This window comes from Oncorhynchus masou, chromosome 17 (assembly GCF_036934945.1).
Source record: "Oncorhynchus masou masou isolate Uvic2021 chromosome 17, UVic_Omas_1.1, whole genome shotgun sequence".
Lineage (NCBI taxonomy): Eukaryota > Metazoa > Chordata > Actinopteri > Salmoniformes > Salmonidae > Oncorhynchus > Oncorhynchus masou.
The window spans coordinates 18,674,663-18,698,831 of record NC_088228.1 but is presented as its reverse complement, the minus strand read 5'-3'; the positions used below and the strand labels follow the sequence as shown (position 1 = coordinate 18,698,831).

General features: G+C 43.7%; 1 protein-coding gene across 9 annotated transcripts in view; it reads left to right on the top strand.

Moving 5' to 3' along the window:
- The window catches only part of pard3ab (par-3 family cell polarity regulator alpha, b), a 233,326-nt gene that overhangs the window by 156,175 nt on the left and 52,982 nt on the right, over window positions 1–24,169 (top strand). For 8 of the 9 annotated variants that reach the window (XM_064992607.1, XM_064992604.1, XM_064992602.1 and 5 more), the window contains 6 exons: window positions 517–668; window positions 3,503–3,547; window positions 6,197–6,427; window positions 7,199–7,427; window positions 9,310–9,429; window positions 23,113–23,367. In XM_064992607.1, the coding sequence (XP_064848679.1) occupies window positions 517–668; window positions 3,503–3,547; window positions 6,197–6,427; window positions 7,199–7,427; window positions 9,310–9,429; window positions 23,113–23,367 (1,032 nt within the window). The remainder of the gene's footprint in view (window positions 1–516; window positions 669–3,502; window positions 3,548–6,196; window positions 6,428–7,198; window positions 7,428–9,309; window positions 9,430–23,112; window positions 23,368–24,169) is intronic. The other variant, XM_064992605.1, reaches the window with a different exon arrangement.

The window sequence follows — 24,169 nt, the reverse complement described above, 5'->3', positions numbered from 1 at the left end:
TTTGCTGAAACATCTGATTTTGAAAGGAAACTCAGGCACACCTACCTGCTACCCACTTAACTGCGACTGCATCCCAAATGACACCCTTTTCCCTATATAGTGCACTACTAGAGCCCAATGACCCTGGTCAAAAGTAGTCCTGTAAATACGAATAGGGTGTCATTTGGGTAGTAGCCTGGACGTGAAGGGCTTTTGCCACCATGTGATGAGGAGGCCCAGTCAGTTCCCATCAGTGGGGCTGGTCTGAGTGAGTGGTGATGTAACTGGGCCAGCCCAGTCAAATTAGTCTCTGCTGTAATCAGTGGCTCCTCAGGTATGGTCCTGACTCGAGGAGCTGCAGTGGCTTGATTGGAAGACATTGATGATGACTGTTTGATTTGCACGAGAATAATCTCATCCTATACTTCTCTTTCCCTCTGTCCTTTCTCTCTCTCTTTCTCTATCCTTTATCCTCTCCCTCACTTTCACTTACTCTTTGTCTCTCTCCATCACCGCCTTCCCCCTCTCCTCCTGTAGCCCTCTGAGCCCTGATGACACCGACCCAGACGGAGCCTTTCAGAGGGAGGGCTTTGGCAGACAGAGCATGTCTGAGAAACGGACAAAGCAGTTTGGAGATGCCGGTCAGCTGGAGATCATCAAGACACGCAAGTCCAAGAGCATGGATCTAGGTACTAACCCAAACATCCACCCATGTCCCTTTCCTACCTCTCATTGACACCCTATAGGTCAGCTACTACTGGAACCAATGATGTTTTAGGTCTGTTTACCAGAGAGATTAAGCCCTCTGTGTCTGTGAAACCAGCCCTCTGAATGGTTAGGAATACCCAAATTAGGCACATACATTACATGACCAAAAGTATGTGGACACCTGTTTGTCGAACATCTCATTCCAAAGTCATGGACATTAATATGGAGTTGGCCCCCCTTTTCTGCTATAACAGCCTTCACTCTTCAAGAAAGGCTTTCCACTCGATGTTGGAACATTGCTGCGTGAACTTGCTTCCATTCAGCCACAAAAGCATTATTGCGGTCAGGCGCTGATGTTTGGAGATTTGGCCTGGCACTCAGTTGGTGTTCCAATTCATCACAAAGGTGTTTGAGGGGGTTGAGGTCAAGGCTCTGTACAGGCCAGTCAAGTTCTTCTACACTAATCATGACAAACCGTTTCTGTATGGACCTCGCTTTGTGCACGGAGGCATTGTCATGCTGAAACAGGAAAGGGCCTTCCCCAAACTGCTTGAAGCACAGAATTGTCTAGAATGTCATTGTATGCTGTAACTTTCAGATTTCCCTTCACTGAAACTAAGGGGCCTAGCCCAAACAATGAAAAATAGCCACAGACCATTATTCCTTCTCCACCAAACGTTAGTTGGCACTATGCATTGGGGCAGGTAGTTTTCTCCTGGCATCCGCCAAACCCATCTGGCAGATGGTGAAGCGCGATTCATCACTCCAGTTCAATGGCTGGGAACTTTACACCACTCCAGCAGATGCTTGGCATTGTGCATGGTGATCTTAGGCTTGTGTGCGGCTGCTCAGCCGTGAAAACCCATTTCATGGAGCTCCCAACAAACAGTTATTGTGCTGACGTTGTTTCCAGAGGCAGTTAGGAACTCTGTAGTGAGTGTCGCACCTGAGGACAGACTATATTTACGCTCTACGTGCAGCATTCTGCAGTCCTGTTCTGTGGACTTGTGTGGCCTACCACTTCGACTGAGCTGTTGTTGCTCCTAGATGTTTCCACTTCACAATAACAGCACTTACAGTTAACCCGGGACAGCTCCAGCTGGGCAGAAATGTTACATACTGACTTATAGGAGAAGTGTCATCCTATGACGGTGCCATGTTGAATGTCACTGAGCTCTTCAATAAGACATTGGCAGTAGAATGGCGTCTATGGAGATTGCTTGGCTGTGTGCTTGATTTTAACGGCTGTGGCGTAAATTGCAGAATCCACTCATTTGAAGGGGTGTCCACATACTTTTGTATATTTACTGTAAATACAGTGCCTTCGGAGGCATTCAGACTTTTTCCACATTGTTACGTACAGCCTTATTATAAAATTAATTAAATAAATGAAAATCCTCAACAATCTATACACAATACCCCATAATGATAAGTGAAAACAGTTTTTCACATTTATAAAAACATAAATACCTTATTTACATAAGCATTCAGACCCTTTACTATGAGACACAAAATTGAGGTCAGGTGCATCCTGTTTCCATTGATTATCCTTGATGTTTCTACAACTTTATTGGAGTCCATCTGTGCTAAATTAAATTGTGGCCTCCATCATTCTTAAATGGAAGAAGTTTGGAACCACCAAGACTCTTCCTAGAGCTGGCCGCCTGGCCAAACTGAGCAATTGGGGGAGAAGGGCCTTGGTCAAGGAGGTGACCAAGAAAACCTGACGGTCACTTTGATAGAGCTCTAGAGTTACTCTGTGGAGATGGGAGAACCTTACAGAAGGACTTTATGGTAGAGTGGCCAGACGGAAGCCACTCCTCAGTAAAAGGCACATGACAGCCCGCTTGGAGTTTGCCAAAAGGCACCTAAAGACTCTCAGACCATGAGAAACAAGAGTCTCTGGTTTGATGAAACCAAGATTGAACTCTTTGGCCTTAATGCCAAGCATCACGTCTGGAGGAAACCTGGCACCATCCTTACGGTGAAGCATGGTGGTGGCAGCATCATGCTGTGGGGATGTTGTCAGCGGCAGGGACTGGGAGACTAGTCAGGATTGAGGCAAAGATGAACGGAGCAAAGTACAGAGAGATCCTAAAGATGTCATATTTTTAGTTCATAATTACAAAGCAAAAAACTGTTTTTCCTTTGTCATTATGGGGTATGGTGTCTAGATTGAAGGAAAAAAACAATCCATTTTAGCATAAGGCTGTAACGTAACAAAATGTGGAAATAGTCAAGTGTTCTGAGAACTTTTCATTGTTAATTGCATCTGTAAGACTTGTATTTCTACACCCTGATATTTGTGGCTTTTACTCTATGTAATCCACGTGTGACACGTTTCTGTCTTTTTATGTGGCATCAAACAGGCTGCACACCTCCGAATAAGGTTTCAGCTCACTTCAGATGACATTCAACCTTCCTGATCGCTTTGGCTGACAGTCTTCCACCTCCCCCACACTATGCCTGTGTCCCAAATGGCACCCTGTTATATGTGTATGTGGTGCACTACTTTTGACCAGTAATGCCCTATCAAGTGATTAGGGTGCCATTTGGGACACAACCTATATCTAATCTGCTTCTGATCCCCACTGAATTATTGTAGTCCTGCACTGTTTATATCACAATAGCTCTGATTGCTATCCTAAACCCCTCCATTTCCCTGTCTTTCTGTCTGTGTCTCGCATGGTATCTGATTGCCCTTGAAGTTGCCCAAAGATGTGATGTACGCACTGTACAGTAACATTGCTGGAATGTTTGCATGTGGAATGTGCTCACTAACCAATCCTAACTGTGTGTTGCCCCCCTTTAACAGTAGCCGACGAGATTAACCTCACCCCTCGCAAAGAGAACACACCAGGTAAGGAGTGACATGTCACTGAGGGAGAACGGACACCTCATCCATTCCAGTTGCTACCCACATTCCATCCTGCAAATCCAGACCTGCTTTAGAATCTACCACCTCACTATGAGAAGAGAATAGAATACAAAGAACCTTGAGACAGTTTGAGGTCATTGCGGTGGAATTGTGGGTGGGTGAATATGGACTTGGCAGTGATTTTTCTTAAGACACGGTAGCACTGCTAATTGTTCTGTGGATGGGGATGTGAGGAGGGGGAGAGACTGAGAGCGCGATAGATTGAGAGAGAGCAAGAGAAAGAGAACGCTCTGTCCTTGGCTGGGCTGCAAACTGACAGCAAGTCATCCGTCATTGTCAGCTGTGTGTTTTCACAGCCACCTCTAAATAGAAGTTCCTTCGAAGGATGAGATTTAGCTGAATGGCACAGTGAAAGCAAGAGAAAGAATTGGGTTTAGCAGAATGTACGCCACAGTGAAGCAGGAAAAATGAAGGGAACCATCAGGAAATAGAAGCAGTCTGGTAGAACTACTGTACACATGAACGAGACTAAATATGTCATTAATGTCCCTTGTTTTCTCCAAATATTGTCTGAGCAGTCACTTGCAAGAGATACCTGGTATGCGTCCCAAATGGCACCCTATTTCCTGTTTAGTGCACTGCTTTTGACCAGAGCCCTATGAGTCCTATTTCGGGAATAGGGTTCCATTTGGGAATCTGCCCCACGCTTCAATGTGGGTGGTCGTGGATATTGTGGCTGCTTGGCTGGGAGTGAGAAGTGGAGCGAAGGTGGAAGGCGGTAAATTGAATACATTGCAGCCTGAACACGCAGGGCTGGTGCCTATTCATTTTCATCAGGCTGTCCTGTCCGCTTAACGTCTCACTGAAGCAGCGGCTGATGGGCTTTCATGCATCAAACCACATTCATTTGGTTTTAGCCTTCAGTCAGCAGCCGCACCGCACGCTTCCCAGTCACACCTCGGTGGTAGTCTTAAAAATGACATGAATTCAGACCTCTGACAGACGGCGTGAGTAAAGAACATCAAGCAGCGGTTTGTTTGAGATGGAGTTTCAGATAGTCAGACCTGGAAACCTCCAGCCTTCTACATATCTGTACTAGGGGTATTTATACAGACCGCCACCCTATTCAAACTGAAGATAACGTGGGTCGTACAGAGATCGGTGGTGCTCCCTTATGATAATAAATACAGGTATCAATCACCCTGCAGTCAGGAGGAATGTCAAACAGGGAATACCCTGGAAGAGTTCCGAATAGCGCCCTAAACCTTATATAGTGCACTACTTTTGACCAGGGCCCATGGAACTCAGTGCACTACTTTTGACCAAAGTAGGGAATAGGGTGCCATTTGAGAATCCCCGTGTGACTATAGGACCCACTGGAGTTGCACATGTAGGCACGTAATCGACTAGAAACGTCTTGGAAAGTTTGAAAGAACGACTGTTGCTATTGGCCGTTAGGGAGCTGTATAACAGTGGGCAAACACCTCTGCATTGCCCTCTACTAACCTAGTGGACAAACATGTGGATACAGTCTGTGTCAAAAATGTCCTATAGCCAATCAGTGGAGGAGTATGGCCCTCTGGCCCAGGCTATTGTGTCCCACCTCTCACAGGCTGTCTATTCCCTATAGTGCACTACTTTTGACCAGAACTCTATGGGACGTCACTCCATCTCCCAGGCTGTCACTGTGATCATTTTCCCAGGATTTGGGATTTGTTTTGGGTCTGCTAAATGGACCATGCCTCATTGCTGCTTTAGCTCGGAGTGAATGTGTAGATTAAAGGAGGCGAGTGTAGCACAGGGGCCAGGCAGACAAAATAACCCCTGAAACGCTTTAGAAAATAGCCTGAAATCTATTAGCCTTCATAACAGTTATTAGGGTGAAATTACATTTCCACAATTTAAATTGTAATTGGGTGGTTATCGTGCAATGTATTTTTCCAATGAACAAAAATCGTGTTTTACAAATATTTAGTGGATGTAGTCTTGAACTGGAGGCTAGAAACAACAAGCATACGTCCCAAATGGCACCCTATTCCCTATAGAAAGCACTACTAGTATTAGCTCCCCGGGCCTCTTGTTTACCCAGTTCCAGTAGCTCTGCTACAGTATACTCTATGGATTAGAGGGCTGTAGAGTCAGCTGGGTTGTTCCATCCCACTCCCTGGTTGCAATGCACATAGCACCCTATTCTGTGTATAGTACACTACTTTTATAAGGGTCCTGGTCAAAAGTACTCAACTCTGACCCTACGAGGCCTGAAGCCTGCTGATTTTCTGTTCTACCTGATAATTAATTGCACCCACTTGGTGTCCCAGGTCTAATTCAGTCCCTGATTAGAGAGGAAAAATATAAGGTCCAGATTTGCATTTGTGGGACTTACTCTTATCTAGGCTTTAGCCAAAACACTATCATTTGTAAAAGTTATTCCACTTTCTTCGCAACACAACCTGTTTTGGTTACATGTTAGTGTGAACCCCATCCAAGTTTTCATTTCAACTCACGGGTAGTCAAGTAAAATAACAAGGTGCTTTAGTTGAACACAGCCCTGCATTAAAAAAATACAATCTCCTTTAGTTCCCTCACAGCTTAATCAAATGAGTAAGTTTTGATACTGTTGCTCCTCCCCAGGGTCTTCCACCAGGGACGTGGGTCCTTTCTTAGGCCTCAAGAAGTCCAGCTCTCTAGAGAGTTTACAGACAGCCGTTGCCGAGGTAACGCTGAACGGTGACATGCCCTTCCACAGGCCACGCCCACGCATCATCAGAGGGCGGGGCTGCAATGAGAGCTTCCGGGCTGCCATCGACAAGTCATACGACAGGCCAGCCGCTACAGAGGATGACGATGAGGACATGGAGACATGTAAGAGACTTCTGTTGGACAAATCTCCATAAGATAGACTTCTGTTGGACATACACTAGTGTCCAAAAGTTTGGGGTCACTTTAAAAAAAAGTCATTGTTTTTGAATTTTTTAAATAATTTTGTCCATTAAAATAACATAATATTGATCAGAAATACAGTGTAGGCATTGCTCATGTTGTAAATGACTATTGTTGCTAGAAATGGCCGATTTTTTAAAAACATTTTTTTAATAGAATATCTACATTTTAAAAGGATAATAGATCATTAATAAACCCTTTTGCAATAATGTTAACACAGCTGAAAACTGTTGTTCTGATTAAAGAAGCAATAAAACTGGCCTTCTTTAGACTAGTTGAGTATCTGGAGCATCAGCATTTGTGTGTTCGATTACAGGCTTAAAATGGCCAGAAACCAAAGCCTTCTGAAACTCGTCAGTCTACTCTTGTTCTGAGAAATGAAGGCTATTCCAATGCGAGAAGTTGCCAAGAAACTTAGAATGGTAGTGTACCTCCGTAAGATAGACATCTATTGGACAGATCTTAGTTCAGGAGACATGTAAGATATAATTATATTGGATAGAAATATTAGCTAACCAAAAGCCAAATTCTTTCACACATACTCTCATCTTCCATTGATATCTACACACAATTAATGCTAAAGTTCAAGTTACCTGTGTGTATTAAAAGTAAGGATTCAAGATCAAAGATTCAAAGACCATTTCTTCTTTAAAGATTCCAGCAATATAAAACTTTCTGTTACTGTCTGTCCAGTGGAGGAGGACACCGAGGAGAGCTCTCGGTCCGGGCGCGACTCTGTGTCCACCGTGGCAGATCTGACGCCACTGCCTAACACCGAGAGACCGCTGGTCAATGGCAACCGCACCGATGAAGACGAGAAGGACAAGGGAGGGAATGACAAAAAGAAACAGAAGGACAAAGAGAAGGACAGCAAGAACAAGGCTAAGAAAGGCATGCTGAAAGGCCTGGGAGACATGTTCAGGTAGGACGCGTACGCACACATACATGCCTTTCATTGTCTGAGATGGTCTCTGAGATGCCAATGATGCATACATTATTTATTCCTGGTGGTTTTGACCGAGGTTATGTCCCAAATAGCACCCTATTCGCTATATATAGTGCACTACTTATTTAGTAAAAGTAGTGTACAAAAGTGGTTCTGACAGAGAATGCCGATTGTGTAAAATAATAAGGAGCTCCTGTCAGACATGCAGATCAGATGTGTTTGGCTTAAAGGTTTCTGGAAGCTTGAATTGTTTGGCTGCTATAATTGCAGGGAAAATTAGAATCACTATTGACCTGAGCACTGTCAGTAGTTACACACACACACTTTAATCAAGCCCAGATAAAGTATTTGAAATAACTTTGAATACTTTTTAACACAGGTCTGGTTGGAGTGTGTTGTTAGTCGCTCTCTAAACAGAGACACCAGACAGAGGCTAGTCAGAGCTGACCCTCTCAGTTCTCTGGGCTCCACGCACATACACACACACTGCAGCCCAATCAAAGCCTCATTACCATCAGACCACAGCATCCTCCCTCTCCTACTCTACACCAATCAGCACTTGGACTCAAAGCAACACCCAATCTGCAGCCTCTTCAAAATGGCCACTGCCCAGACACACACACACACACACATGTGGATTTGTCAATATGGTTGGTTTTTCAATGCTACGGTGTAGTAAAGTGGAGAACTGTAACTCATGAAAGGTTTCGAGCTGTGCTATAGTCAGACTGTCAAGCCAGACCTTAACACATCAAGATCAATTTGAAATGCGTCTTATGTGATTGCAATGCATCCTGTCTGTCCATCTCATATCTCTGTCGTTTGATGTTAAACTGCCGTGGCTCGTCGTTATCTTCTCATGGACTTTCTTTATCTGAGAAAATAACTTGACCGCAAATATATAAAGCAATGCAGTCTCTCTCCCTTTCTCTCTTTCTCCCGCTCTCTTTCTCTCTGTTGACGCTTTTTCTCAGAGCTGTTGAACTTGAAGTCTCAAGTCGCCTGCTTCTTTAGTTCAAATATCTCTTGTAAATTCCCATCTTATCAATGGTGTTGAACTCGTGAGCAGAGAAGTGATAAGGGTTCTGTGCGCAGAATATTAAGAATATTAAATGCCCTTCTGTCATGATGAATGTCCTCATCTCAAAGTTTCACTAGTGCCTCCTGTCATAAATCTCCACTGTGTCCCAAATGGCACCCTATTCCATAGATACATAGGGGCTCTGGTTGAAAGTAGTGCACTATAAGGGGAAGAGGGTACCATTTTGGAGTCCAAATTAATATTGGGACGTGGCTGGTGTTTAAGGAGACTTAATGGAAGCCACTGGCGTGGAAAGAGAAACTGTCACCCGCTGTCTCTGTGATAGATAGGACAATTCTCAATATTAACACCGACACATCACTGTCAACCACTTGCTACATTTGAGGCCATTTGTTGATCAATTAATCAGGCAATAGACCTCCCCCTGCTGTATTTCGCTCCGCTCTGTTTCTCACTCTGAGACTCTGCAGGCCAATTTCCCTCTGAGTTAGCCTAGGAAAACTCAGTCAAGTAGAATGTAAAAGTTGAGAGCTTAACATTTTGAGTTTTTATCAGAAGTAAGTTGGAGAGAGTGGCAGAGTTGATCACCATTAGTAGTTTACTAGTTATTATCTCTGGGGGAACTGTTTGAATGTGTCCCAAATGGCAATATATTCTATATTCCCTATAAAGTGTACTACTTTTAACCGGATCCAATAGCGCTCTGGTTAAAAGGAGTGCGTTAGGGAATAGGGTGCCATTTGGGATGCACACATAGAAATACCCAAATCGAAGCCATTTCGGTAAAATTGTCTGCTGATCCCATTTATGTTTCAGGTTTGGTAAACATCGCAAGGACGGAGAGAAAATTGAGCGTAAAGGGTCAAGCAAGTGGAGGCCGGAAGAGCTGCAAGCCTCAGAGGAAGAAACACTGAGGATGAGACTGGAGCAGGAGAGGTCAGTGTCTGTCTACACACACCATTTTGTAATAATGTTTTATTGTTATAGAGACTGACAGGACAGGTAAAAAATAGATGTTTTGTGGTGGGACTGGGATTCAATCCCACACGAATACAAGCGTAATGTGCTGAAAGGCGTTGGGGGGTGCTACACACTAGACAAACCCCAGGACACGAGCTCAACTCAGTCTAATGAAGGATAGGGCAGGAGGGCAATGTGTCAGTCATTTGGGCACCAGGTTGTAAATGCCGAAGCGTATTACTGAACATACATACATACATACATACATACAGTTGAAGTCGGAAGTTTACGTACACTTAGGTTGGAGTCATGAAAACTAGTTTTTCAACCGCTCCACAAATGTCTTGTTAACAAACTATAGTTTTGGGAAGTCGGTTAGGACATCTACTTTGTGCATGACACAAGTAATTTTTCCAACAATTGTTTACAGACAGATTATTTCACTTATAATTCACTGTATCACAATTCCAGTGGGTCAGAAGTTGACTGTGCCTTTAAACAGCTTGGAAAATTCCAGAAAATTATGTCATGGCTTTAAAAGCTTCTGATAGGCTAATTGACATAATTTGAGTCAGTTGGAGGTGTACCTGTGGATGTATTTCAAGGCCTACCTACAAACGCAGTGCCTCTTTGCGTGAAATCATGGGATTATCAAAAGAAATCAGCCAAGACCTCAGAAAATAAATGGTAGACCTCCACAAGTCTGGTTCATCCTTGGTAGCAATTTCCAAACGCCTGAAGATACTATACAAACAATGGTACGCAAGAATAAATACCATGGGACCACGCAGCCGTCATACCGCTCAGGACAGAGACGCGGTCTCCTAGAGATGAACGTACTTCGGTGCGAAAAGTGCAAATCAGTCCCAGAACAACAGCGAAGGACCTTGTGAAGATGCTGGAGGAAACGGGTACAAAAGTATCTATATCCACAGTAAAACGAGTCCTATATCGACATAACCTGAAAGGCCGCTCAGCAAGGAAGAAGCCACTGCTCCAAAACCGCCATAAAAAAAGCCAGACTACGGTTTGCAACTGCACATGGGGACAAAGATTGTACTTCTTGGAGAAATGTCCAAAGAACACCATCCAAACTTTGAAGCACGTGGTTGGCAGCATCCTGTTGTGGGGGTGCTTTGCTGCAGGAGGGACTGGTGCACTTCACAAAATAGACTGCATCATGGGGTAGGAAAATGATGTGGATATATTGAAGCAACATCTCAAGACATCAGTCAGGAAGTTAAAGCTTGGTCGCAAATGGGTCTTCCAAATGGACAATGACACCAAGCATACTTCTAAAGTTGTGGCAACATGGTTTAAGGACAACAAAGTCACGTTATCGGAGTGGCCATCACAAAGCCCTGACCTCAGTCCTATGGAAAATTTGTGGGGAGAACTGAAAAAGCGCGTGCGAGCAAGAAGGCCTACAACCTGACTCAGTTCCACGAGCTCTGTCCGGAGGAATGGGCCAAAATTCACCCAACTTATTGTGGGAAGCTTGTGAAAGGCTACCCGAAATGTTTGACCCAAGTTTAACCATTTATAGGCAATGCTACCAAATACTAATTGAGTGTGGGTAAACTTCTGACCCACTGGGAATGTGATGAAAGAAATAAAAGCTGATATTAATCACACTCTACTATTATTCTGACATTTCACATGCTTAAAATAAAGTGGTGATCCTAACTGACCGAAGACAGGGATTTTTTACTTGGATTAAATGTCAGGAATGGTGAAAAACTGAGTTTAAATGTATTTGGCAAAGCTGTATGTAAACTTCTGACTTCAACTGTACATGTTTTAGGTGCATGATCACTGCCCCTAAAACATGGTATTTAACACTTGTATTTCACATTATTAGAAAGTTCAGATATCAGTTTTGAGGGCGATTATTCACATTCTGATAACACCCTATAATGTTGAGTAATAACTGGTTTGACAAAATGCAACTGAATATTGTGATGTTCTCACCTATTTATGACATGTTCTTGTGTACTTATGCTGCTTCCTCTCCTCTCCAACTACTGCATTTGGGACACAACCGTGGATTCCTCAAAATTAAAATGGTGTTTTTAGTAGTACTTAGTTATACAGGCATCATACAGTAAATTATACTACTTGAGGTCAAATAGGATATTGCACAAGACATGGCTGTCCCTGAAATGTACCATTGATGCTAAACCCAACTAAAGCCATTATAACAGGGCTTTCTGGTCGGTCACATCGTCTTTTCTATTTCTACCAGGAACCAAAGAAAGTTCAAGGGTCAACATATTGGGAAGCCTCACTGAAAGAGCCTGCTCTGTCTTAATTCCCCGGCCTGTCTTACTTGCCCCTGTCTCAAAGACTACATCCTTTTCTGGGATCCCACAAGTTAACTAAAAGCTACATTCACACATATGCTAGAGACAGGGTGAAAGTCCCAAGTGGCACCCTATTCCCTATATAGTTGCCCTGGTCTAAAGTAGTGCACTATATTGGGAATAGGGTGCTATTTGGGATGCAACTAAAAATAGAGAGAGGGAGTGTGTTGGTGCTTGATGTACACCACCCTACTGCAGCACTGAGTGTTTCCTTTGATTTACCCTCTATTAAAGGACTGAAAGTTTTGGGGGCAATCATTGACATGAGAGCTTCTTTTGAAGCCCAGATATTTAGTGCCCTGGCTGTGGGTGATAATGATCACACTCATCACAACACTTCCATTTCTACGTACCATGTCATTACAGTGCTGATGCACAGCCAATCACTTGGACATGGAGACCAAATCAAAGGGACTGCCATTATAAATTCACATCAACAAAATAGCTCCCTCTGCTTTTGGCTCTCGGCTAATAAGTGTTGCAAATTATGGATTCAGACGGAAATATACTGCAAGGTGAATCAATTCACAATATATTTAGATCATAAGGCATTGCTATACATATGTTAATGATCTTGTCATGAAATACCGAGAGTTGAGACACCCAGAAATTATTATGGTCAGACCTATAGGAAACACTTGTATGAATAAATCTGATGTGACTTACTGTAGTAACAATTTTATATGCATACAGACAGACAGACAGACAGACAGACAGACAGACAGACAGACAGACAGACAGACAGACAGACAGACAGACAGACAGACAGACAGACAGACAGACAGACAGACAGACAGACAGACAGACAGACAGACAGACAGACAGACAGACAGACAGACAGACAGACAGACAGACAGACAGACAGACAGACAGACAGACAGACAGACAGACAGACAGACAGACAGACAGACAGACAGACAGACAGACAGACAGACAGACAGACAGACAGACAGACAGACAGACAGACAGACAGACAGACAGACAGACAGACAGACAGACAGACAGACAGACAGACAGACAGACAGACAGACAGACAGACAGACAGACAGACAGACAGACAGACAGACAGACAGACAGACAGACAGACAGACAGACAGACAGACAGACAGACAGACAGACAGACAGACAGACAGACAGACAGACAGACAGACAGACAGACAGACAGACAGACAGACAGACAGACAGACAGACAGACAGACAGACAGACAGACAGACAGACAGACAGACAGACAGACAGACAGACAGACAGACAGACAGACAGACAGACAGACAGACAGACAGACAGACAGACAGACAGACAGACAGACAGACAGACAGACAGACAGACAGACAGACAGACAGACAGACAGACAGACAGACAGACAGACAGACAGACAGACAGACAGACAGACAGACAGACAGACAGACAGACAGACAGACAGACAGACAGACAGACAGACAGACAGACAGACAGACAGACAGACAGACAGACAGACAGACAGACAGACAGACAGACAGACAGACAGACAGACAGACAGACAGACAGACAGACAGACAGACAGACAGACAGACAGACAGACAGACAGACAGACAGACAGACAGACAGACAGACAGACAGACAGACAGACAGACAGACAGACAGACAGACAGACAGACAGACAGACAGACAGACAGACAGACAGACAGACAGACAGACAGACAGACAGACAGACAGACAGACAGACAGACAGACAGACAGACAGACAGACAGACAGACAGACAGACAGACAGACAGACAGACAGACAGACAGACAGACAGACAGACAGACAGACAGACAGACAGACAGACAGACAGTGCCTTGCGAAAGTATTCGGCCCCCTTGAACTTTGCGACCTTTTGCCACATTTCAGGCTTCAAACATAAAGATATAAAACTGTGTTTTTTTTGTGAAGAATCAACAACAAGTGGGACACAATCATTTTTTAACAAATCAAAAACTGAAAAATTGGGCGTGCAAAATTATTCAGCCCCCTTAAGTTAATACTTTGTAGTGCCACCTTTTGCTGCGATTACAGCTGTAAGTCGCTTGGGGTATGTCTCTATCAGTTTTGCACATCGAGAGACTGAAATTTTTTCCCATTCCTCCTTGCAAAACAGCTCGAGCTCAGTGAGGTTGGATGGAGAGCATTTGTGAACAGCAGTTTTCAGTTCTTTCCACAGATTCTCGATTGGATTCAGGTCTGGACTTTGACTTGGCCATTCTAACACCTGGATATGTTTATTTTTGAACCATTCCATTGTAGATTTTGCTTTATGTTTTGGATCATTGTCTTGTTGGAAGACAAATCTCCGTCCCAGTCTCAGGTCTTTTGCAGACTCCATCAGGTTTTCTTCCAGAATGGTCCTGTATTTGGCTCCATCCATCTTCCCATCAATTTTAACCATCTTCCCTGTCCCTGCTGAAGAAAAGCAGGCCCAAACCATGATGCTGCCACCACCATGTTTGACAGTGGGGATGGTGTGGTCAGGGTGATGGGCTGTGTTGCTTTTACGCCAAACATAACGTTTTGCATTGTTGCCAAAAAGTTCCATTTTGGTTTCATCTGACCAGAGCACCTTCTTCCACATGTTTGGTGTGGCTTGTGGCAAACTTTAAACGACACTTTTTATGGATATCTTTAAGAAATGGCTTTCTTCTTGCCACTCTTCCATAAAGGCCAGATTTGTGCAATATACGACTGATTGTTGTCCTATGGACAGAGTCTCCCACCTCAGCTGTAGATCTCTGCAGTTCATCCAGAGTGATCATGGGCCTCTTGGCTGCATCTCTGATCAGTCTTCCTTGTATGAGCTGAAAGTTTAGAGGGACGGCCAGGTCTTAGTAGATTTGCAGTGGTCTGATACTCCTTCCATTTCAATATTATCGCTTGCACAGTGCTCCTTGGGATGTTTAAAGCTTGGGAAATCTTTTTGTATCCAAATCCGGCTTTAAACTTCTTCACAACAGTATCTCGGACCTGCCTGGTGTGTTCCTTGTTCTTCATGATGCTCTGCGCTTTTAACGGACCTCTGAGACTATCACAGTGCAGGTGCATTTATACGGAGACTTGATTACACACAGGTGGATTGTATTTATCATCATTAGTCATTTAGGTCAACATTGGATCATTCAGAGATCCTCACTGAACTTCTGGAGAGAGTTTGCTGCACTGAAAGTAAAGGGGCTGAATAATTTTGCACGCCCAATTTTTCAGTTTTTGATTTGTTAAAAAGGTTTGAAATATCCAATAAATGTCGTTCCACTTCATGATTGTGTCCCACTTGTTGTTGATTCTTCACAAAAAATACAGTTTTATATCTTTATGTTTGAAGCCTGAAATGTGGCAAAAGGTCGCAAAGTTCAAGGGGGCCGAATACTTTCGCAAGGCACTGTATATCAACGGGACCGCTGAGTGCTGAAGCATGTAGCATATAAAACTCATTGTCCTTGGTTGCAACACTGATTACCAATTTCCAAACTGCCTCTGGAAGCAACGTCAGCACAACAACTGTTCGTCGGAAGCTTCCTGAAATGGGTTTCCATGGCGGGGCCACCGCACTCCACCATGCGCAATGCCAAGTGTCAGCTGGACTGGTGTAAAGCTTGCCGCCAATGGACTGGAGTGATAAATCACGCTTCATTCACCATCTGGCATTCTGACGGACAAATCTGGGTTACCTACCTGCCCGAATGCGTAGTGCTAACTGTAACGTTTGGTAGAGGAGGAATAATGGTCTGGGGCTATTTTCCATGGTTCGGACTAGGCCCCTTAGTTCCGGTGAAGGAAAATCGTAACACACAGCATACAATGACATTGTAGACAATTCTGTGCTTCCAACTTTGTGGCAACGGTTTGGGGAAGGCCTTTTCTTGTTTCAGCAAGACAATGCCCCTGTGCACATAGCGAGGTCCATACAAAAATGGTTTGTAGAAATCGGTGTGGAAGAACTTGACTGGCCTGCACAGAGCCCTGACCTCAACCCCATCCAACACCTTTGGAATTAATTGGAACGCCGACTGTGAGCCATGCCTAATTGCCCAACATCACTAATGCTCGTGTGGCTGAATGGAAGCAAGTCCCCACAGCAATGCTCCAACATTTAGTGGAAAGCCTTCCTTGAAGAGTGGAGGCTGTTATGGCAGCAAAGGGGGAACAAACTCCTTATTAATGCCCATGATTTTGGAATAAAGATGTTCGACAAGCAGGTATCCACATACTTTTGGTCAAGGAGTATATATCTGCATCACTGTGGTACATAGGTCTCTGCATTAAACACAAAATGTCCTCTGTACATATTTGATCACATTCAATACTAATCTCTAGATGGATCTCGAGTTACAGTAAGTCAGTGTGGGTGTATCATCAATCATGCTTTGTTTCTTATCCAGATGAAACACTTGTGTTCTCAGTGTGCTATCTACCTACTCCTCCACCCCTCTCCCTACAGACCATTCCGTGGTGAACAGCTAAGGTATTCATTTTAAGTGCAAGGAGGGAGTACCTCAACGAGCACATAATTACAGCTACGCCAATTATCAACCTTTAAACTAGCAATTATCATCCTCTTGCTTCTCTCTGGGCCTCTTTACTGCCGGGGAACGAGGGAAAGAGAAAGGAGGACAGACAGGTTTGCCTCGTCTAGCACTCAACAGGGAAATCTAAATAATTATGCCTCAAGAAATATGCATAATGAAATGGTAAGTCAAAGAAAAGAGTTTTCCATTTAACTGTGAAATAAAATAGTCATTATACGGGACAATATTTCCCCATAAAGGCAGTAATATTTCCCTGATGAGCTCGAAAAGAGCTCATCACATATTCTAGGCAGTCGCTGAGATGAATAGACTAAGCAATCTTTTGAATAATATTATGTTTAGGATTTTAAGAAACAAAGTCCTCTTATAACACATTAGCACTGTAGCCTGCCCTGAGTGAAGACACTCTAAAGCTTGTTTGTAGACTCAGCGAAGATCTACATTACCAGAAGGAAACGGGCCCTTGAGAGATCTTTCTTTAAACCTGGAGAAAACAAGGTTTGTGTTGCGAGTGTAGTAAGCTAGTGATGGGAAACACTGTGCTGCTGATGAGGGCAGACATGGCAATCTGCTCCCTCAGAAGCCTTTCCATGGAAGGGAGGTAAAGGGGTCACCAATGCTATGTTCTAATCAGGCTAGCTAGACCGACGGAATGAATTTGTCTCCTTACAACAGCAGCTGCCTTGACATGAAAGCCTGTACGATCTCAATCCCGACATCTTCTGAAAGAACCACTACAGCTGAATCGTCTTCCTCAAATTCAAGCTCTGTTTACCTTGTACCACAAAAATGCTAATTGTTCCCCAATCCATTCAAATGAGATATTCTATCTTGAGAATAGCAAGTGTCAACACATGTCATAATCCTGAGCCTCTATCCAAGTGGGCCAGCCAGAAAGAAGGACTGAGTTAACCGTAGGACCAAACAATGGCCTCAGCCCTGACATGTTTCTGTGAGGAAACCCTCCCAGGTCTTAATGATTGGCCCTGATGAGAGATGGAAATATCTCTATTTGGCAAAGAGTAGGTGGCTAGGAGCTATAATGGGTACTACACTAGGGAAGGAGGGGGTAGTAGATGGCATAAGAACCAGGGTTGGTGAGAGACCTTTCCTCATTTTCCACACAGAACAATGTTCTATTGTGTTCGCTGTGTAACAATAATGTGATGTCCCTTGGTGACAGCAGTGGAAAAAGTACCCAATTGGCGTACTTGAGGAAATTATAGAAAATGACTCAAGTAAGTCACCCAGTAAAATACTACTTGAGTAAAAGTATTAGGTTTTAAATATACCTAGTTGCGCTAAGTAGAAATAGTTCTGCCATATTCTGGTTACTAGAACTCTAATAGTTAGCTAATTTTCAGTTTGTTACAAAATAAGCTAGTATAGTGTGGAGAATCATTGTACCATCAATCACTGTGAAATATATTTTCAATAACCAAAAATGTTGTTGTTTTAGCTGTTTTGAAGCTGGTGTACAAAACCAAAAGTAAAATATGCAAAACTAAAGAACGGGAAGCATAGAAATAGTGCACATAGAACAGATCTACCCCTTCTTAGACTTGTTTTCAAGTAGTGATCAATCTATAACTCACATTGCTCTGTGAATTTTGTCTGGTCACCCAAAAAGTTGAATAGTTATTTAAGTATCAAATGTGAACGTCATTGCTAAAATATACTTCAGTATAAAAAAATGTCAATTTCCTTATTTACCAAACCAGACGGCACTTTTATTTTGATTTAAGGATAGCCAGGGGCACACTCCAACACTGCCATCATTTATAAACAAAGCATGTGTGTTTAGTGAGTTCGTCAGATCAGAGGACATACAGGTGATCAGGGATGTGTGAATTGGACCGTTTTCCTGTCCTGCCAAGTGTTCAAAATGTAACGAGGACTTTGGGTGCCAGGAAAAATGTATGGAGAAAAAAGTATATTTTCTTTAGGAATTTAGTGAAGTGAAAGTTGTCAAATATAAATAGTCAAGTTCAGATACTCCCCAAAAATAGCTTAAGTAGTATTTTTACTTAAGTACTTTACACCCTTGCTTGGTGGTAAAAGCTACACAATAATGATAAAACATACTGAATGAAAGGAAAGTGGGATTAGAGATATACATAATATATTCCGGGCACTTGATTCACCAGACAGAAGCTTGTTGGTGTCACAAATGGTACCGTATTCCCTATATTGTGCACTACTGTTGACCAGGCCTAGTGCACTATATGGGGAATATGGTGCCATTTAGGATGCACTAAACAATTCTGTTTTTCTGTCTAGCTGTGAAGAGAAGGCCCTGACCCTCACCTGACGAGTAAATTCATACAGACAGTCAATTAGAGGTGGATTTTCTCTAGCCTCTGGCCTTGACCAATCAATATGTGTTTTACCGGCGGATTTGCAAATCCCAACTGATCCTTGGGAAAGGAACTGCCATTACACATCAGACATTGATTAGGTTAAAGTTTCTGCTTCTCCACCCTTCCCAAGGTAGCCTACTCAGACCGCCACAGAATTTCTAACTATTTCACTGCAGCAGTGGAAAGTTTACACGAGGGTTTAAAAATACATAAGTGTTATAGAAAGAAGGTGCAGCCGCCTTTTACAATAAGGATGTAAACATGTTTGTCTCAAATGCACCCTATTCACTGTATAGGGCTCTGGTCAAAAGCTGTACACTATATAAGGAAGCCTACCAGACGAGCTAAATTCCTTCAATGCTCGCTTTGAGGCAAGCAACACTGAACCATGCATAAGAGCACTAGCTGTTCCGGATGACTGTGATCACACTCTCCGTAGCCGATAGAGTGTAAGACCTTTAAACAGGTTAACATTCATAAGGCCGCAGAGCCAGACTGATTACCAGGACTGTGTACTCAGAGCATACGCCGACCAGCTGGCAAATTACATTTTCAACCTCTCACTGACCCAGTCTGTAATACCTACATATTTCAAGCAGACCACCATAGTCCCTGTTCCCAAGAATGCCAAGGTAGCTGGTCTAAATACTATCTCCCCGTAGCACTCATATCTATAGCCATGAAATGCTTTGAAAGGCGGGTCCTGGCTCACATCAACACCATCGTCCCAGACACGCTTGAACCACTCCAATTCGCATACCACCCCAACAGATACACAGATTACGCAATCGCTATTGCACTCCACACTGCCCTTTGCCACTTGGACAAAAGGAACAACTTTGTAAGAATGCTGTTCATTGACTACAGCTCAGCGTTCAACAACATAGTGCCCTCCAAGCTCATCACTAAGCTAAGGATTTAACACCTCCCTCTGTAACTGGATCCTGGACTTCCTGATGGGCCGTTTGGTGAGGGTAGGCAACAGTGCTTCTGCCACGCTGGCCCTCAACACAGGGGCTCCTCAGGGATGTGTGCTTAGCCCCCTCCTGTACTCCCTGTTTACCCACGACCGCGTGGCAGCACATGACTTATAATTACCTTGGCCAACGACACAACAGTGGTAGGCCTGATCCATAATGACGATGAGACCTGGAAGTGTGGTGCCATGACAACAACCTCTCCCTCAATGTCAGTAAGACGAGAGATGATTGTGGACTACAGGAAATTAGGTCGGAGCACGCCCCCCCTCACATTGACAGTGCTGTTGTGGAGCGGGTCGAGTGTCCAAACCACAAAGGACCCATCATGGTCCAAACACACCAACGCAGTCATGAAGAAGGCACGGCCATGCTTCTTCCCCCTCAAGAGGCTGAAAAGATTTGGCATGGGCCCTCAGATCCTCAAAGTTACACAGCTGCACATTTGAGAGTATCTTGACTGGCTGCATCACCGCTTGATATTGCGACTGCTTGGCATCCGACCGCAAGGCGCTACATAGGTTAGTGTGTCCGGCCAAGTACATCACTGGGGCCGAGCTCCCTGCCACCCAGGACCTATATGCCAGGCGGTGTCAGAGGAAGGCCCTAAAAATTGTCAGACTCCAGCCACCAAAGTCATAGACTTTTCTTTATGATACCGCTCGGCAAACGGTACCAGAGCGCCAAGTCTGGGACAAAAAAGGCTCCTGAACAGCTTCTAGCCCCAAGCCATAAGACCACTGAACAGCTAATCAAATGGCTTCCCGGACTATTAGCATAGATTTTATATTTTTTGCACTGGCTCTATGCACTCCCACTGGACTCTACTCACACACACATTCTACAGTCACACAGTCTACACCACATATGTCAGAGTCAAGGCCCGCGGGCCACATCCGGCCCGCGAGAAGGTTTTTTACGGCCCCTGGGATGATCTTGATTTATTATTAGAACCGGCCCGCAGACCGCAGCAAGCCGGCAGCCCGCAGATCTTTTACACGCACCAATACTACATTTCCCACAATGCAACGGTGACGCACCGAGCAGTAGGCTGCTTCATTTCAATATTTATTGGCACAGCAGTCGTCAGCATCACAGTAAAATTAACTTTCAGATACCCATCAAAAATGGCAAAACGGAAGGTGAGGAGATTTGTCTGTTCTTGGACAGCAAAGGGAAAGACACAACACAACTCCGAGACGAAATGTTTCTGTGTGAAATGGCTTTTCTGTGTGACATTACGAGTCATCTGAATGCAATGAACTTGCAGCTGCAGGGTCGGGATCATGTCATCTCTGATATGTACAGTACAGTGAAGGCATTTAAAACCAAACTGACTCTGTGGGAGACGCAGATGCGGAAAGAAAATTTGAGCCACTTTCCCAGCTGCCAGACCATGAAAGAGAAGCTCTCTACCAGTGCGTTCCCGAGCGCACAGTTGGCTGATAAAATAGGTATGCTTGCCGCTGACTTTCGACGCCGATTTGCTGACTTTGAAGCACAAAAAAGCAGGTTGGAACTGCTCGGTAACCCATTTGCTGTTGACGTGGAAAGCTCACCACCAAACCTCCAAATGGAGTTGATTGACCTCCAATGCAATGATGCACTGAGGGCAAAATATGCGGCAGTGGGTGCTGCGGAGTTCGCCCGTTTCCTCCCCGACACAATGCCCCAGCTGCGCATCCAGGCTGCTCAAACGTTGTCTATGTTTGGCAGCACATACCTGTGTGAACAACTTTTTTCTTTGATGAACCTGAACAAAACATCACACAGAAGTCGACTTACTGCTGAACACCTCCACTCAATTCTGAGGATTTCCTCAGCTCAGAGCCTTACCCGAACATTGATGAACTTGTGGAAAAGATGGGACACCACCAAGTATCACCCTCAACCTCAAACAAGTGAACATTACTGTGCAATCACATATTTAGAGTTTTTACTCAGTTCAAGTTTAAAAGTTAAAGTTTAATATTTGTTTTCACTGCATGTTACTTCTCCTTAAACAAAGTGTTGTTTTTGATTAATAGATTTTTGCACTTTATTTTATTGTATTTCAATCCAATTATATTTTAAAAATATTTCAGTTGAGTGGATGATAGAAAATTGCTATTATTGTTTTTTTCTTTGAAGTAAATTTAGCCCACTTTTGCTAAAATAGAAAATATAGGCTACTGATGGTGCCTTGAATACCGGTTTCTTTCATTTAATGTTCATGTTATGGGGATTTTTATATAAAGGAAATTTGTCTTTTGTGTCTGTTGAAAATTAAAGATTACTGACAGAGCCATAAGAAAATATTGCTTTATTTATCTGATCATATTGGAATATATTTGTTAGGTTTTCAGTAGGTTCAATTAGGTTCACTAGACTATATGCGTCATTTAAAAATTTTTCAATGAACATTCGAACAGTCCGGCCCTCGGCTTGTAGCTAAATTTTTTATTTGGCCCTCCGTCCATTTGACTTTGACACCCCTGGTCTACACAGATACTACATATGCTTACACACACAAAACATACACATGCATATTGACTCCACACAGACACACTTTTAAACTCTTTCACACTGTTTACACATGCTGCTGCAACTCTGTTTATTTGTTTATAATCTTCTATCATGATTGCCTCGTCACTTTTACCCCTACCTACATGTACATATTACCTCATTTACCTCAGCTACCTTGTACCCCAGCACATTGACTGTACTGGAAGTCCTTGTACAGTGAGTATATAAAAAAAGAAGAACTGCTCTTGCCATGACATATAGACTGATCAGGTGAAAGCTTTGGTCCCTTGTTGATGTCACTTAAAATCCACTTCAATCAGTGTAGATGAAGGGGAGGAGACAGGTTAAAGAAGGATTTTAAAGCCTTGAGACAATTGAGATATATGTGCCATTCAGAGGGTGAATGGGTAAGACAAAATAGCCTTTTAAAGGGGTATTGTAGTAGGTGACAGGCATACCGGTTTGTGTCAAGAACTGCAATGCTTCTGGGTTTTTCATGCCCAACAGTTTCCCATGTGTTTCAAGAATGGTCCACTAGCCAAAGGACATTCAGCCCACTTGACACAACTGTGGCAAGTATTGAAGTCAACATAGGCCAGCTTCACTGTAGAATGCTTTTGACACCTTGTAGAGTCCATGTCCTGACGAATTGAGGCTGTTCTGAGGGCAAAAGGGGGGTGCAAATGTTTGGTATACTCTGTATATAGCCTCATTATTTTATTGTTACTATTTCCTTTTGTGCAAATGCTCTTTTTAATTTGGCATTGTCTGGAAAGGGCCTGTAAGTAAGCATTTCACAGTAAAGTCTACACCTGTTGCTTTCAGTGCATGTGTCAATTACATTTGATTTCAAGAGGGTGTCATCCACTGTTTTCCTTTTGAATCCATGAAGAAACATTCCGTGTCTCCTTTCCTCCAGGATCCAGCTTAAGACCCGGGAGCTGCGGGAGCGGCAGGCACGGGAGAGGGACTACGCTGAGATCCTGGACATCAACCTGAGCCGAGACGAGGAGCACCCCTATGCCGGCATCGGGCCCCTGGACACGTCCCTGGGCAGTGGACACAGCCGTCCCCAGAGCTCCCGAGACAACGACCACCACCACCAAGACTCCTCCCTCTACACACAAGTCGGCAAGGCCCGCAACGCAAATGGACGCCCTCCCTCCGCCGACAGGTAGGGGGCCGAGGGTCGGTCCTACGCTATAAGGGGCAGAGCTGGGTTTAAATACTTTGGCCATTTTCTCAATCCTGCCAGGAGTGGCAGATGGGCAGGGTTTGTCTTTGAACCCGGGGCTGATGAAGAGAGGTAGTAATACCACTATCAATAATTACTATTACTATCAACTAGCACTTCTGCCTGGTACGTTGTTTTTATGGACCAATTCATCGTGCTAAAGACCATCATTCAAGCCCTGGTGATGTTGAAGAACTCATTCCTTTATAGGTAAAATAGTATCTTGCTGTGCCTAGGTAACGCTAGGCCAAACACTGTTGCACTGAAGTGTCTTAGTCCAGTCAACACACCTCACCCCAGGAAAATAACCACAGGAATGAAAGGCAGTTAAATATCACCTCTACTGACAGGGACCCGCTGGTGATTACCTTGGTCCTGGGGGAAAGGGAGGCAACATTTCTACATTTTCACTTACTCACTCTTATTGCATGTTCATAAAATGCATCCCAATATTAGACCCAGTATTAAATTGTAAGTCTGTATGCCTGAAGCGTATTACAGAATGAATTCTGTGATTTCTTTAGCCAAAGAGAATACAGGGTGTTATTTCACATGTTCCTATACTCACAGCAGTGTGTATATTATTAATACTGTATGTAGTATTGATTTGTAAATTATTGTGCTGCCACAGTGTTAGTGTTCTGTTATACAGGTAAATGCCAAAATAAAGGAAACATAGTGTCAACATAGTGTCTTAATTGGGTGTTGAGCCAGAACAGTTTCAATACACCTTGGCATAGAT